We start from the raw sequence: 16,973 nt of genomic DNA, 5'->3' as shown, positions 1-16,973 counted from the left end.
ACCACTCAGGATATTTGACATTACTCTTAGGGGAGAGTTCTTTGGTGACAGACTAAAGTGGGAACCACCTTGTCTTTGGAGCCAGAGGGACCTGAGGAGAAAACAGCTCTACCATTTATAAACATGTGCGACTTTGGAAAACTCACTGGACTTTCTTGAGCCTCGTGTTCTCACCCAGATGGAACGGAGTAATGAGGATTAAATGAGATCATGTACAGACCTCGGTTCAGTCTTCTGAGAGGGACAGCCCCTCCATAGTTCACAAATGTCCCCAGGAGAGCCATTATTTTCTAAAGCACCATATTCACTAGGCACTGTGTGTTATCTCATTTAATCATCATAACATCCAAGCTAGAAAGACATCACTTTCTCCATAAAAGCAGAAGATCATGTTCCAGCTCTATTCTAATGGGTCAACCAGGACCTCAAATTTAGGACATGTTGGCCCCAAACCCCATTAGAGGGGACAGGCAGTGGTCACCGGGGAGGAAGGTTGGTCTGAACCACAAGTAGACTGCAGTGGGGGCCAGAGGTGTGCCAAAGGCTTTCTCTGGAGATTCCCAAAGATGTTTTCCCCTCCTTGAGCTGAGGCACACAGAATATATACTGACCACACCTACCTTATGACCATTTGCTTGTGGGGGTCATAGAGAGACATGAAGAGCTCAGCGTCTTCCCCAATTCTGCACACAAAGTTTCTCACAAAGACATAGAGGCTGTGGGTAGGGGATGAGGAGATCCGGGAATACATTCCATAATCTGGCTGGTCTCTTGACTGAGAGGTGGAAAGAAGAAGGGAGGAAGATGGAGAAAATTAGCCCACACCACTTAGGACAACAGAAGGATGGTCCAAGATATTGAGGACACGTAGGTTTCAAGCCTGAAGATGTCGGCATTATTCCCAGCTCTACCACCAAAAGTTTCTGCAATATGAGCCAAGTCACTTGGACTGTCCTGGCCTTGATTTCCTCACCTTGGGAAATACTACCACTGACCCTGCCTTCTTCATAAAGTTAGTGTCATAGAAAGCACAAACTAGAAAAGGAAAAACTTGCTTCAATGAACTTCATGTAAACTAAGAACTTTTGCTTTTTGAGAGACCTATTTAAGAACATGAAAAAGCCAAGCACAGGCTGGTAGAAAATGTATTTGCCGAACATACATCTGATAAGGAACTTGTATCCAAAATAAATAAGGAATTCTTAGAACTCAATAGTAAGAAAATCAGCCCAATTAAAATGAGCAAAATATTTGCCCATTCACCAAAAAAAAAAAAAAAAAAAAAGATACAAATGGCTATGACTCAACATCACAAGTCATCCAGGGAACTGCCGATTGAACAATGGGATCATACTCTACAGCCACTAGAATGGCTAAAACTAGAAGACTGACAACACCAAGTGTTGACGAGAATGTCGAGCAGCTGGAACTCTCATGTATTGCTCATGGGAACGCAAAATTATACAGCCCTTTTGGGTAGTATGGCAGTACCTTAAAGAATTGAACTTACCCTTATCATATGACCCAGCAATCCTACTGCTAGATATTACCCGAAAAGAATAAAAACATGTCCACACAAAGATTTGTATGCAAATGTTTATAGCAGTATTTGTTCTAATAGCTCTAGACTGGAAACAACCCAACAAATGTGTGTGGTTACTGATCATCTCAGACCATAGGACACACGTCCCCTTGAATAATGTACAGCCTGGTTAATTAGCCTATTATGTTAAGGTTATGGTGTGTTAAATGCCTGCCTTGCTTGGCCAAAGACGATTTCACAAAGCTCACCATTTCTTCCTTGATACGCTCTGTGATTTTATCAGTCGCTGCCTCGTGTGCGTGGAACAAGCTGATGACGCTGGTGTTGTCAGGGTCCAAGATATTTCCATCTTCATCTCTGACGATTAGATCGAGCTCCAGAATTCTGAGAAGGAAAACAGAAGGCGAGGATAAATACATCAAGAGAGGGTGAAGCCTTCAGGACACTGATGAGAAGTTTCTACCAGAAAGTTCACCTGATTTCTGAGGATCACACACTCCCCATAGAACAGCTCTACCGCAGTATGGAGTTGGGGGACCAGGGGGAGGTTTGCAAAGGGCTTCATCTGAAGCTGCTTTGGCGCTTGATGTTGAGATGGAGGACCTCAGTTATCCATACAAAGCAGGTAGGGGAACTGGGCTGATGGAGACTCTGAGAAGGTGCCAGACTGAAGGAGGGCAGTAAGGACGAATGAAGGAGACTAATTTTCACTTCTTATTTGAGAATTGGATTCAGAGGCCTATCTCTCATCTCATCCAAATGCAAACGGACTGGAGCCAAGGCTCAGCATTTGGCCACATTCATTAGGAAATTAACTTCCCACTAGATGTGCCTCATAATGTTTCACAGCCATGCTGCCGAACGCGCACTGCTGAGGGGAACAAATGCATTCGACTACCGACTACCGCTGAGCAGAGGCTCGCGTGACCTGGGAAAACCGGGAGCACAGCCGAGACATAATTCAGTGCCAAGATCTCTCTAGCTCTTCCGCTTCAAAATTTATCAAAGCGGATTTGGTTCTAAAATGTGTGGATACAACATTCTCCCGAGTGCTGCTGTCGTGGGATTTGAGGATTCCTCCCTCACTCCTCGGATACCGGACAGCTTGGCCCTTACCAACCTCACTTGAAACTTGGGAGTGTTAGAAGTCAAGGGGCAGGACTGGCGGGATCCCTAGGACCCAGCATCAGGAGAGGCTGTCCCCCAACAGAACAGATCATTCCTTTTGGAAAACTGAGCATTTTGACATTTTCTCCTCAGAAGGTAGCCCCACGGCTCTCTTCTGTCTAAGAAAGTGATAAAGTGAACCCGAGACAAGGGTGAGGGAAGAAGCCCCACTGGGTGCATTTAAAACAAAACAAAGCAAAAAACACCAAGAAAACAATTTTTAAGGCATTCAGAAATGGCTCGTTCTGTGGCTGCCCGTCCACCTGGCGCTCTCTCCCTCTCTTGCGCTGCATTTAGTCACCTAAGAATTCCTGCTAGCTTTGTTAGATTCCGAGCAGGTGTCACCCCCTGCCCTGCCTCCCACCCCCGCCTCCTCCCATCCTCTCGTCCATGCTTCCTCCTCTCACGAAAAGCATGCCTTCCTACTCAAGTGCCTGTTTATCTCCCGTGCTCACTAATCCACTGTCCTCGGGAGGCAGTAGAATGCAGTGGGTAAGTGCTTGGACCCCGGAGTCAGGCTATCTGGTTCCAATTCCAGTGCACCTTGGGCGAAACGACCCAGTCACTCTGTGAGCCTCAGTTTCCTCATGAGGAATAGGGAACTGTCATGAGACTTAACTGAGTGAACACGTGGAAAGTGCTTAAAACAGTACCTGGCATATAGCATGTAAGCGTTCAGGAAGTTATATTAGTTCTGCTCTCTGGCTTTTTGTTGTGGTTCAATAGAGAGGCTGTATTTTGTAAATGTTCTCGGGGCCTACCAGGTGTTCAACAAAAGCCTGATGTCCGAATGCAGAAACAGTGTGAACGAGGCGGGGGAAGAAAAAGGCTGCTTCTGATCAATCCTTCCAGACGCAGGGCCCGTCCTGCTTCCCTGACTCTCACAGCCTGAGGCTGTGCCCCTGACACTCTGTCCCCAGGTCTGGCCTGACATCCCGGAAGCCCCCCAGCCCAGCCCTTATCAGGGCTCTGAGCCCCCAAGACACCAGGCCAGGGTTGAGTTAAGCTGCCTCTTCAGCTGAAGTCGTCAAGCAAGAAGCCAGGGGCCCCTTTCTTATCTCAGGGCCTAGTCTCCCGAGAGCGTCTCTCACTTCCCCAAAGGAATGACTGAAACTGAAAGCCCAGGGCCGGCCTGGGTGACTCAGAGCGGACTCTCTCCTCTTTCTCCCATCACCATCATCCACGTCCCCACCCAGGTACTTCGCTGAGCACCGCCTCTGTGCAGACCCAGTTCCCGGCACACAGGGATAGGTTAGACCTTCTCTGTCTTAAAGGAGCTCCCAGCACAGCAGGGGAGACAGGCCCATAAGGAGGTAATTACTGTTCCAGTGCTCAGGGCCTGCACCCCAGCGGGGGGTGAGGGGGGGTCAGGGAAGGCTTCCTGAGTGCTGACCATTTCTTCTATCCTTGGTCCTTTTTGGCAGGCGCCTCTGTGAGGAAATATCTGACGATCACAGACACCATTACTGTAAAACAGCAAAACCCCCTCGATTCCCACACCCCCAGTGAGGGCTGTGCTCAGATGCCACTCCACCAGTGGCGGCAGCAGCTTCATGGCAAACTCTGCCTGGGACTTTGGGACACTGTGCAGTATAAGCAGATTTGGACACGCCTGCCAGCTGCCAGCAGAGAAACCGGCAGAAGGACTATGCTCCGGGGACAGGAAGCAGCTGTAAGTCAGGCCCATTAACTTGCCTCTTCCTAGTGCACGTGGCAAAGGCAAGAAAGCCGGGCTGCTGGGAAATTTCCTTCTTACTCTCTTTGAATAGGATCTTTCTACTTCCCTCTCAGGGATGTTCCACCCTTCTGACCCCTTTGCCGTCCTCTGAACATACCAGGCTTTCTCATGCACTCCTGCCCTCTTTTTTTATTAGCCTACTTAACATTTCTTTGTCTTTCAAATTTTAGCAGAGAGTCATCTCCTCCAGGAAGCCTTCCTTGACTTCATTCTCCAAGTCCAATTAAGAACACTCTTGCTTCTTCAGCCATCAAATTTACAATGATCCTTATCAATAGCTTAGTCCCTAATTAGACTGTGGCCCCTTAGTGGACAGGATCTTTTATTTCTATCACTTGGACACTTAGCAGGAAATCAGTCAGTCATAAGTGCTCAATACTTGTTTGTTGTTGGGATGAATAAACAAAGAAGTAGGATGTTTGGAGGGCATTTCAATAACCGGCAGGGAGAGGAGGCTATCCAAATGCTCTCCAAATAGCACAGTGGTGAGGCCCTTGAACTCGAGCCAGACAGCCTGGATCTAAATTCTGGTTCTTCCTTTTAGTAGCTATGTGATTCTGAACAAATTACTTAACCTCTTCTTAAAGAGTTTCTTCAACTGAAAAAAATGAGGACAATAAAACTGCATGCCCCACAGAGTTGTTATAAGAATTAAATGAGACAATGCCTTTAAAACACTTAGCATCAAGCCTAGTGCATAATAAGCCCAAATTAAATGTTAGTTATAATATTATTACCACTGCTATTATTATCAGTGGGTTGTTCTGCCTCAAAAAATTGTTTCACATTCACCTTAAATTCATAGCATTCAAACTCCAACCAATTTCTGCTATTCCCTTTTGAGGAAAGGTTTTTTTGTAACTGCATGAGTTAGTTGATGGCATGTGGCTTGGATAATTTAGAATGGGGGAGGGACATTAAGTCTCACACTGGGATTGAAGGGAGAGTTTTGTAAATGCAGGAATAAAATGACAACTAAGCTGAAAGTGAGCCAGCATGACTGCGCTCCGTGGCCCCTCGGAAGTAGGTTAAATGAGTGTCCTAAATCTCTCAGCCCAGTAACAAGCACTGCATAAGCAAGCCTTCTCTCTGCTTGCGTGGCCCTGGGTCCCAGGAGGGTGATAACAAAGGCACACAGGCTTGGCCTTGGTAATAGCCTTCTCTCAAAGAGAAAATGGCAAACGCTATCCGAAAATGAAACCAAGCTTCTGGGGCAGGGGAGAAGGGGAAGAAGCGGTGGGTAGGAGAAGAGAGCATCTTTTCAGAGGGAAGACAGGTTACTTGTTGCCGTAGTCGATTTTGGATGTGACTTTCTGCTTCAGTTCCTTCAGCTCATCCTTGGGCAGAGTTCCTGAGAGGAGCTGGGACCGCCACTCCATCAGGTCGTACATCATGGACTGCACCTGGAGGAAGCGCTCCTTCTTGCTGGCCTGGCAGACAGGAAACAAGCCACAGTCACCTGGGCCCAAGGTGCTGGGGCGTGTACTTGGCAAACTGCGCCCGACTCAGGTGCGCGTGCTCAGGGCCGTGGCTGAGCGTCCCTCCTGGATCCCGCCCACCCTGCCACAAAAGGATCGGCTGGTGGTCTTGGTCTGTGACATACTTCCCACGCACGCCCCACATCCAGGCCACAGGGGTTTCCCAAAAGCAAAAGCTAAAATCCCGATCACTTCTTGGTTAAAGAAAGGGTGACTTCTGAGTCTTGTCCAAAAAGATACTTGAGCAGGAATACCAAGAACATCTGCTGTGAAGGGGAGCAGATTGTTGCCACCCCAAGATGTGTTTCTTTGGCATGAGGATTATGTGGAGCTAAAGGCAATCAAAATCAAGCAGATCCAGGGAAAGCTCTTTACCTCCCCCTCAACTGCCTAAACGTGTATTGGAAAGGGAGCCTGTACCGGGAAGAGGGCTGTTACCAGAGACTCCTTTTACCTAAGAAACTTGCCTGCATAGCAGGGCAACCTTTGTTTTCCTGACATCTCCTCGCCCTTGCTGTCAATGGCCTCCCTCCCCTAGGTATTCCCAGGTCCCTACTCCTTTCCTCAGCTCAGGATGTTATATAAGCCTCAATTACCTGGCTGCCTTTTGATTCTCCTATCTTTGAGGCTCCCGTAGGTATGAAATTAAATTTGTTTTTCTCCTATTAAGCTGTCATATATCAACTTAATTACTAAAGACCAACAACCAAAGAACCTAGAAGGGGAGAAGGGAAAATGTTTCCACCCCTACAACTGTGATGCAGGTCCCAGAGCTCGGGCCCTTGAAGGCTGGGAACCAAGGCCATTTCTCTGGTGATAAAGGCCCATTTCTCGGACAGTGTTTCCCCAAGTGTGACCTGTGTACAACCTGTAGGGCATAAAATGGCTTTTGGTGGCACAAAGGCACGCCATCAAATGACATGGGTCTCTGTGATGATTCTCTTCCACTCACTATCTTTCTAAGGAGAAAGGTGCAGTTTCATGGTAATATATGTCTTTAAACCCTCTCACATATGTTAATTTCTCTTTTTAACAAAGAGAGAGAGAAGGTTTTAGACTCAGAGCTTGTGATCGGTACTCTAGCAAGCAGTTGATGACCCTGTCTTGTTTGCAGTGGGTTTACTTGAATAATGTTTCAATTGTGCCTAGTACTTTGGGCTTTCCATTTGGGAAAGCATGTGTGATATAATAAAATATACTTTTGGTCTTTGTCCCTGGTTCTTGGCACAGAGCTCCTAAGACCCTTGGGACACGCTGAGTTATAGGAGTGTCTTTCCTTATTCATAATGAGCCCCTTTGACCATACCTGAGTTTGTGCTGATGACAAGAATCCTGGTAGTCCCCCAGATAACCTGAGGATGGGGGCTGGGTACCAGAGGAACCAACCGTGTGATTGGAGAGTGGGGATTTTCAGCCCCACTCTCCTCACCTCCCCAGCCCCCAACCTCTAGGGAGAGAAGAGGGGCTAGAGCTTGAGCTCAATCACCAATGGCCAACGATTTAGTGAATTGTGACAATGTAATGGAACTTTGATTAAAACTCTAGGTAACAAGGTTTGAGGAGCTTCCTAGATGGTGACTGTCTCTGTAAGCTGAGAGTGTGGCATGCCAGAAGGCAGAGAAGCTCTGCCCCCCACCCCACCTCAGTACACTGCCCTGCTGTGTGTCTTCCGCTTGGCTGTTCCTGCCTTGCATCCTTTATAACAACATAGTAAATCTGGATTACTATTTTATAGCTTTTTCGGGAGCTCTGTGAGTTGTTCTAGGGAATTACAGAACTTGAGGGGGGGATGGGGAGGAATCATGGGAACCCCTGAATTTGTACCGAGTTTGGACAGAAGTGCGTGTAACCCAGGAAACTGGGACTTGTGACTGGGCATCTGAGGTGAGGCTAATCTTGCAGGACTGAGTCTGACACTAACTCTGGGTGGTTGGTGATGGAACTGAACTGAATTGGAGGGCACTGGTTGGTGTCTGCTGTTGTTGGAATGACACCGTTTGCTGTACAGTTCCTTACGAGAATTATTTGAGTTTACTAAAAAGGGGGCCGATTTAGGTAGTAAATAACTATTACATAGGTGGTATGTAGACAAGATGAGACTCATGAAGATGACACTGGAATACTGGAAGTTTAAAGATCTTTTTACTAGGGTGAAGAGCACGATGGGCTTGCTGTCCAAAGATTTCTCAAGGGACAGTGCCAGGCTTCCATGCTGCGTGTGCACGCAAGGTGCTAAAAGGGGTAGAGGAGGTGAGGAATTAACCACTTGAGCCTCAAGTCGACTGTTTGCCCTGCGAAACTTTCCTAACAACTCTGGGGGAATTTATGGAATTGGATGTGTCAATTACCATATGTTATGAAATCTCCACGTGGGAGTCCACATTTACGACTGTAAAAGTAAGTCTACAAATAGCGTGTATGCCAGCAGGTGTGCACAGTGCTGTAACAAATATGCAGTGAGCCTTGGTTGACATTTCGCTCTGCTTAATGGTTTTCTTAGCTAATTGCTTTCATTGGGAACTTTAGAAGCATCAAAGGAGGACTTAAAATTAGATTTGCTTCAATACAGGGAAAACACATGTAAAATCCATTCTTTGTTTTTCCAGGGTCAGAGCTTCCTCATAGATCTGAGGACAAAAGTCATTAGTTAATTAACGTATGAGAACAGTATTTCTCAAGGTGTTATAAACAGACCCCGAAATCAAAATCCCCTGAGTTTATTAAAATGCAGAGCCCCATGGAAGGAAGTTGTACTTTTTAACAGCTCTCAAGGTGATTCTTAAAAATACTCAAGTCTGACAACTTTCGTACTAGTTTAAAAGCAGAAGGCTCACGCCAGACCCCATTTGTGAAGGCTCTGTCAATAGCTCCTTGTGTGGCTTTGAGAAAGTCACCTAACCTCTCTAGGCCTTGATATCTTCATACAGTTTGTTCTACTGTGTCACTGGAGCCACCTTGGCCCGTCCTGCTCAAGGCTAAATTCCAAATTTAAACCAAACCAAGACGCCAGAAGCCTCCCTCCCAGGGCACGGGGTTTTGAGTCTCACCACATAGAGCTGTTTCCAGATGCTGCCCCATTCCCAGAGTGTTGTCGTCACTTCTTGTGCCAGAGGAATTTCTGCAGGAATGATGTTCTCAATATTTCTATTTAAGATGGAAGAGAATATGGTGTGAAACTGATACCCAGATGCTAACATGACAAAATGCTGGCAAATTTGCATGAAGCTACAGCTGCTGAGGCGGGGCTTAGCTGTCCTCCTGAGACTAAACTGCCTGGACAGCCACGCCAATGACAATATGCAAATTCTGGGGACTTCCTTTTTAATGCACGCCTTCACTGGGGTGCACCCTTCAAGCTCATTATTCAGGATTAATCTAATTAGTACAGTTCAAAGGCAGTTGCCAGTGAAAAGTCAGATTCTCCAAACGTACTTCTACCCCTCAGCATCAGATCTGAACACAAATCAATTTGGATTAGATCCGCCATCCAGTGAGGGAAAGGAGACACACAAATAAACACAGCAGGAAGATGCCGTGTCCTTCACATCTGCCAAGTCATGTTTTCAAAGCAGACAGGACAGAGACAGCCATAAGCCACAGCAGGGTAAGTCCGGTGGTGAATGGCAAATACCTTCTTTTCTCAATTGTCACTTCCTTGAGATGGATAAAGGATTTAGGAAACACGCCCTGTTGGAAATAAGATAACATACATAACATCACATAAAATACAACAGAATGACATATCCCTACAGAAATAACAGACCCCGGGTCTCCATGATTTTTTCCAAAAAACCACTGACTGGTAAAACTCTCAAACTTGAAAGACACAAACCAGAGCAGGGGCTGCCTTCAAAATCCACTCTTTTAGGTCTAGCTCCCATCCAGTTCTCCTTCAGTTGTCCTACATCCCACAGTAGCCCTAGATTCCAAAGGACTCGCCTGCCCCATTGTGGACACTCATCACATGCGCAAGATAGGGATACTTGAAAGACCCGCTCCAAGCGACACGAGGCGCTCTGCCTCTCCCCTCCTGCCCAATTTCAGGAAAGCAGTCCCCCTTCAGCCATGAACAGCTGGGAAGGTCCAGTTCTGAAGCAACAGCATCCCGGGTTGCACGTGGGCTGGTTTGATCCGAGACCTTTTTCTCCCTCGATTTGTTCTATTGTTCTTTAGAGAGCTAAATAGGATTGGACCTCCCAACCCATCAGGTCAGGGAGGAAGGAAGGAGCATCTTTTATTTCCTTTCTCCACAAGCTTGGCTCAGTTAACAAGAAAACTGTATCAATTACGTGGAAATTCCTTCATAAATTCAACCAGGGTGCCCATGGGGGACATACGGCCACTGCACTAGATACCAGGGGAGCTAAGGGGCAAAGCAGGTGCCTGCTCTCACGGAGACCATGGTGCAATGGGAGGTTGGGACAAGTGACCTCCCCGAGGGCAGAGATTGGCCCTGTCCTTTCTCTGTCGTGATGGATACATAGGTGAGGAAATGATGAATGTCCCAAACAGCTCTAGATGGAGGAAGTAGAAGAAAAATGTCCAATGAAAAAATGCACAATTCCCTGGGGACTCAAGCGAGTGAGAAATCAATGTGACTGGAATAGCAGGAAACGTTTCAGGGAGAAGAAAGCTCTGCAGGTTGGCTTCAAAGAATAAGTGAAAGAAGGGAGTGGAGGCCCCGTGTGGACCAAGGTGTACAGTTGGGCAAGCACAGGACACAAGGAGGGAGGAGTTTGCTGAGGAGTGACCATGGCAGGCAATTGCCCAGGGGGGCCATGGTGACAAGGCCATGGAAACATTTCCAGGATTGTCCCAAATCAAAACAAATCAACCTTACCTGTAACATTTTGTGCTTTAGGAGGTACCCCTTATACCAGTCTGCAAAGAGAAAACAAAGAAACGGGTCTCTCATCGATTCTTACAAGTCTGCTGCTGCTTTTTTTTGTTGTTGTTCCATTTATTTGTTTGTTATTAACTAGCAAGAGACTGTGGCAAACTGCTTTAGACCTCAGGTATAGATCAAAGTCTGGAAGCCCCTGGGCTTCAACCATCTGTTGAATTGGTGGCCAACATGTCCAAAAAGCATCTAAAAATACCAGAATTTCACATAAAAACGCAACTCTCCTCCTTCTTTTGTAAAAACAGGAGGTCCAGCAGTGGTGGCCAGCGCCCCCTGGCGGCCACAGTCAGCTGGCGGTAAGGAGCAGCTGGTCCCGTCAGACAGAGCAGGTGCCTCCCACGCACCAGCCTCTCCCCAGCTCTTCACCTATTTCCATCACCTGCCTGGGTCCTGTGTAACATCATGTGGATGTTTTCAACCTCTGTCTTAAAGACATAGAAAGGCTGAGGGGTTTGGCAAACATCCTCAAATGATATCCCAGTTCTAACAGCAACACATGGTGTCTAAACTGTGATTTGCAAAACAGACAAGTTCAGGGATGGGTAAAAGGATGGGAATTTGAAGAGTCTTCTTTTTGCAGGCAGGAATATTAAAAATGATTCCATTAACAGAAATCCAAATTACACCTAGCCCTTGGACAAAATGAGCCTCTGTGTAGCAAGTATTGATGACTATAATGAGCCCGCTGGCCTTTGAAATGATTCAAGCACAGCCGAGGGGTGGCATTTGTCATCTCTGTAAATACAAACTGTCTGTTGGGAGCCTCATTAGTAAACGCTCATTACCGGGCTGACAGATTGTAGACAAAATGTGTTCTCAACAGACATACGTGCAAGCCCCCAAACAAACAACTTAAAATGCAAAGTCACCCCTCACAGTCATGAGACAGCTTGAGGGTCAGGTCCTTAAAAAGTTCTAAAGCAACAGCAGCCTGTGGTGGCTCCTATTTCGAGAGACTGAAAGAGAGCGGAAGGAGAAAAGGAGAGAACAAAGAAAGAATTGGAGGTTGGAGAGAAAGATTCTCAGGCTTGGGATAAAGTACTCTTCAAAGCACTTTTCACATATGGAGCCTTTTAATCTTTGCAAGAATCATATGAGATAGAAACCGTACTTATCCTGTTTTATAGAAGAGTAGCCTGTCTGAGGCACAGAGAAGTTAAGAAACTTGCCTAGGTTCACCCAGCCAGTGACAGTGTCCGGATTTGAACGTAAGCAGTCATCACACTGAGCTTCCTGTTTAATGGAGGGGGGAGCATGGTGGTTGCCTAATATTCTCATTTTCCCAACATCTGAATCCCTAAAACTATATCCCCATGAAGCTACTTTCCAGTGGGGGAAAACTTGCTACTTCATGAAGCATTGCATCCTATTTTCTAATAGTCCGTCCGTAACTATTGGTAATAATTAACCATTAACAATAGTGCTTCTCCTTTCTGAGTGCTTGCTGTGTGCCAGGAACTCTGGTAAAGTTTTTTGTTTTGCTTTTTTAAAATTACAAATTAATCTCCACAGCAATCCTATAAAGGAGGTATTATTGCTGCCTCAGTTCTGCAAATGAACACAGAGAGGCACAGAGAGCTTAAGCAACTTGCTCATGGTCACACACCTAGTAAGTGACACAGCTAAGATTTACACCCAAGCCTCTGACTCCAGAGATGACACTCTACAACACTGCGCTATAACAAGCTCCGCTATTTACAGTTCATCCCACCAACTAGATAAAAGAGCATGTTTGTAGTATCAGCTCCCATTTCTTGATCGCTTAATGCATGCAAAGCTGTGTGCTAAGTGTTATACATGCATTTTCTCATTCAGTCCTCATATCAATACTGTGAGCCAGGTATTATCATTCCCACTCTATAGGTGAAGAAATTGAGATTCAAGTCAACTGATGTGCCGGGCCAAATCACATGTTTGTGTGGCTTCGACGCCAGCCCTCAAAGCTGTTCCACCACACTGCCCCCCTTGAGATGAGCACAAAGACAGATAATATGCTCTTAGAGCACAGATACGTACAGATAAGAATCTCTCGGTTGCAAAGACCTGAATCCACTTTGATGGCCAAGGCCACCAAAATTCACCATAAAGTAGGAAATCAATCAAGGGACCAATCGTCCCGCCCCAAGCTCATGCCTACATCTGCGTCTCCGTCACGGGGGCTCCAGCAGGACATTCTAATTAGTCCAGGGACTTTATCTGCTCTAGCCCTGGAGCCTCAGTAACGTGTGCACACCTGTGCACACTGGCTAGTGCTTTCAGAAATAAACCGCAGTGATTCTTGATGAGAAGGGCTTCCAAGCACCTTCCCCTGCTCGATGGTGATAACCCACCGACGAACCACTTTGGGGCTGTCCTCAGGACTTTTGCTAACATCCCCATCCCCCTTGGCTCGCTGACCTCCTGAAGTCAGCTACCTAATCTGGTCAGCTGTCAGCTATACCCAGCTTTACGCCAAGACCTGACCAGGCACATAACAGTAGCTGGCACACAGAGCACAGTCCACGACGCCGGGAACCATGACCAAATGCAGGTTCAGTGTAACACGGCGCTTACGCTATCCCAGAACTTGCCCTGGGACTCAACACCCTCCCAAATGAAATAGTAGCATGGCGGTTTTTTAATAGCCCTTATTTAAATAATATTTAATATCATTTAATGGTTAATATTTAATTATTAAATATTTAATATCAATTATTTAATTATTTAATAGTTAAATAATAGCAAGTGTATGCCAATCCTACACTTGGCATAAGCACTTTTTTTAAAGTAGAAAACAAAGTTCATCCTGGGGGAAGATGAGAAAAGGGAAATTTTTTTACCGTTCTTCTGGATAATTACACTCAAATTGTCCTCCCTTTCCACATCCCAAATACCAAAATGAAATGTACCCAAATTCTCTAATCACCTAGGAGTCGCGGGTGGTGGGGAGAGGGAGCAGAGATTAAAGATACCCCAGAACATCAAAAAAGAACCTACTGTCAGAGATCCAGGCCTCGCTCTGCCAGCTCCCAGAGGCGTGATCTTTGGTTATGCTACCCAAGCCTCAGTGTTTTCGTCTGTAAAATGAGGGAAATAACACCTACCCCACAGGGTTGTTGCAAAAACTATTTTTTGAACAGGATTATGCAGGTAAACATGTCTGGTAAAGGTACAAAACCTTGGAGGGGAAGAAAACACCCCAGTGTCAAGATGTCTCACCTACAGTATAGACAAAAAGACAAGAATGGAGTAAGAGAGGGGCAGAGTTTCAACTGCATCTAAACTTCTTTCTTACAAAAATGTGTAAAGTAAACATGGGAACATGTTAATATTTATCTGAGTGGTGAGTGCCTGGGTGTATATTACTTTCCTGATTGATTGACATATCGAATAACATTAAGCTCAAACAGAAGCCAGCACCTATCAGTGGTTAAGAGTACGAGTTCTGGAATCAAAGCTTGGATTTGAATCAAGATCGACAACTTATTATCTGTGTGATCTTAGACAAAAGCCCATGTTCTTTCTACTTTTTGTTTGTTTGTTTGTTTTTGAGGGTGGGGAGACTGAAAAATTTGAAAAGTACAAAGAAAGTAACCATTACTCACATTCATACCACCTAGAATAAATCATTGCTAATATTTGGAGGTATGCACTTCAAATCATCACGACTATATTATTTTTGTCTAAAATTGACATGTGCTGTTCTAAAGAGTTTAAACTAAGCAGTAAAGCACAAACATAAAAGCTGAAATTATCATCTGGAATCTCATTACCCAGAAAAAGGAAACCACTTTAACATCCATCCAGTCTACACACAAAATGACACAGTTACATAGATAAAATACCATTTTTAAGTGCTTTCATAAAAATCAGAATATAGTAAAGATACCATGTATCAAACTTAATCTGACTTGTATTTGACAGAAGAAAAAAAAATCAAGTGAAATTGAAGGAAATGTTGAAACTTCAATTAAGTATTTATTCTTCACACACAAAGATTTCCTAAAAACTCCTCTAAAAGGAAAATAGTAACGAAAAGCATTAAAAGAATGGGGTGGTTATAGTTTTTTTTAATGATGTTTTATTTCTAACTGATACTGACCAACTCTGTCATGAAAGTGACATCACAGAGTTAATCTATTGTCTCCCGTTCTTCTCCCCACTTCTCAATTTTATTAGTTGTTTTTTTTAATTGTCCAGTTTCCTACCAATAACATTCCTTTTAGTAGCCATAAATATTATGACTTTTAATACTAATTTTTATAAATTGATTCATTTGGACTCAATGTTCACCACAATTTCTTTTTGTCACAGCTTTTCAATTCCCGTATTTTAAAATTTTTATTCATTTCTCTCAATTAGCTGGATTTTATTTTTCAAGTAGTGTGGATAGAAAAAGAGGTTCTATGGAAAGTAACCTCACAGGGTGACTGATCATAAATTCCTAACTGGGCAGGTCATGGTGGCTAGCCACATCCCAGGCATATAACTTTTTGATAAAAGGTTTATCTTTGCCTTTTTCTGTGCATCTAGGTTAACGCACCTTTGAAATAAGCGTAACCACCCTCAAGAGAGCACATAATCTTGTTAACTATCCAGTAATCTGATCTCTGTGTTGCTTTTCCCATCTCTATGCAATCTTCCTTAATTTCAAATGTATAAAAGAAGCTGCAAAACTGTTATTCTCAGGAACATTTGAGAACTTTCTCCCCGGCATATGTCAGCAGTTTGGCTCAAATAAACTCTTATAAAAATTCTCTACAAGTTTGGGCGTTTCTTGCGTAGACAGTAGGTTTCTATAAGAGGGTTTCATGGGCACACCCAAGTTCTTTCCCCAGTGCCATTTTGGCTAATTTTTGACTAACGCTGTGGTTTTCACTTTTTTTTTTTCCCAGTTTACAGAGGAACCATTTTTCAATCAGAATCACTGGCGGAACGCCCCATCTGCAAAGCAGACAAGGCCAGGCCTAATCTCAGATCCCTTAGCTGTCTGAGGCCCTTGGGGAAACCTGAGGATTCCATATATTCCAGTTTGAAAACTCTGTGTACATATAAGTGTATGGGTGTGAATACTAATAATTTATATACCAATTCCTCAGATCTGTAGAATCATTCTAACAGAATTCTGAACATTGTATTTTCAAAGTCTTCATGAATTGGCAATCACTTACTAAGTTAATATACCCAGCTCTTTCCAGAAAGGTATTGCGGCTGCTTCTTACAAGGATACAGTAAACTGAGACTAATAAAATAGAATTAAAAATGAAGAACCAGTACCACAGAGGTGAGAAGCAAGGGTAATAATCCCAAAGACAAAGGTGGCTTGAGTGAGCCATTGTAGCCTTTCTGACAGTCAGGCTCCAGGCCAAGATAAGGAGAGGAAGGCTCTGACCACGTGCAACCTGTGTAGTCAGTTTACTGCCCTCCAGCTCTTTCTCCAGGGACAATGCATGAAAAGAAGAGGGAAATATTTGTCTCAATTTCAAAATTTAAGACACAGAACCTAATTCCCAAGGCTTTTTCACCCTCTTGGTAAGCATGGGGTGGAGGAAAGAGTGTGGCTTACAGGCCTGGCGTGGAGAGAATGGACACTGGCTCATCACGTGACCTTAGGTGAGTCATTTCTCCTCCCTGAGCCTTCAGGGAGGTTCCTCACCTGCCTGTTTCTCGGAAGTGGCATGCAGTAGCACTTAAGGGACACAGAGCAGAGTTGTCTTTCATTCTTTGCCCTTGGTAGACACCCAAAGTTTGCTTATCTGCTGCTAAGCAGAACTAGATTTGTAAAAGAGAGCGTTGCACTGTGGGAAGGGGCAGGGTGTTCAGAAGCACGGCCGGAGTCTTCAGGAAAGCACTGCCTCCACCTCCTCACTCTCCGAGTTTCAGTCACTCTGTGTATAAAAAGGTTTCAATAGGGCCAGACTGCGATCTTGAGAGGCCGGAAGAGTAAGTACATACATGGTTTCCCCTCAGATACAACTCAAAACAAACTAATACTAAAGCGAAGTTCTCTCTTCCCCCATGACTCCTTCAAAGGTGTTTTGAAATATCAAATTCTTCCCCCTCAGAAGTTTTTCTGTTGGTTTGCTTTTCGTGTGTTTGTGTGTATGTGGGTGCCGTTGTGTGCGTGTGTGTGCACGTGTGTCTGTGTCTGTGTATCTGTGTGTG

At 44.9% G+C, this 16,973-nt stretch overlaps 1 protein-coding gene across 1 annotated transcript in view; it reads right to left on the bottom strand.

Annotated features, from left to right (window-relative positions):
* DOCK2 (dedicator of cytokinesis 2) overlaps positions 1-16,973 on the bottom strand; it is a 369,901-nt gene that overhangs the window by 333,000 nt on the left and 19,928 nt on the right. Inside the window, exons 3-8 of the mRNA XM_033096340.1 lie at positions 10,767-10,807; positions 9,558-9,613; positions 8,974-9,070; positions 5,730-5,878; positions 1,792-1,927; positions 621-775 (exon numbers count right to left, since the gene is read on the bottom strand). Of these exons, the coding sequence (XP_032952231.1) occupies positions 621-775; positions 1,792-1,927; positions 5,730-5,878; positions 8,974-9,070; positions 9,558-9,613; positions 10,767-10,807 (634 nt within the window). The remainder of the gene's footprint in view (positions 1-620; positions 776-1,791; positions 1,928-5,729; positions 5,879-8,973; positions 9,071-9,557; positions 9,614-10,766; positions 10,808-16,973) is intronic.

Source organism: Rhinolophus ferrumequinum, chromosome 24, assembly GCF_004115265.2.
Source record: "Rhinolophus ferrumequinum isolate MPI-CBG mRhiFer1 chromosome 24, mRhiFer1_v1.p, whole genome shotgun sequence".
NCBI classification, from domain to species: domain Eukaryota; kingdom Metazoa; phylum Chordata; class Mammalia; order Chiroptera; family Rhinolophidae; genus Rhinolophus; species Rhinolophus ferrumequinum.
This window is presented reverse-complemented; position numbering and strand designations above follow the sequence as displayed.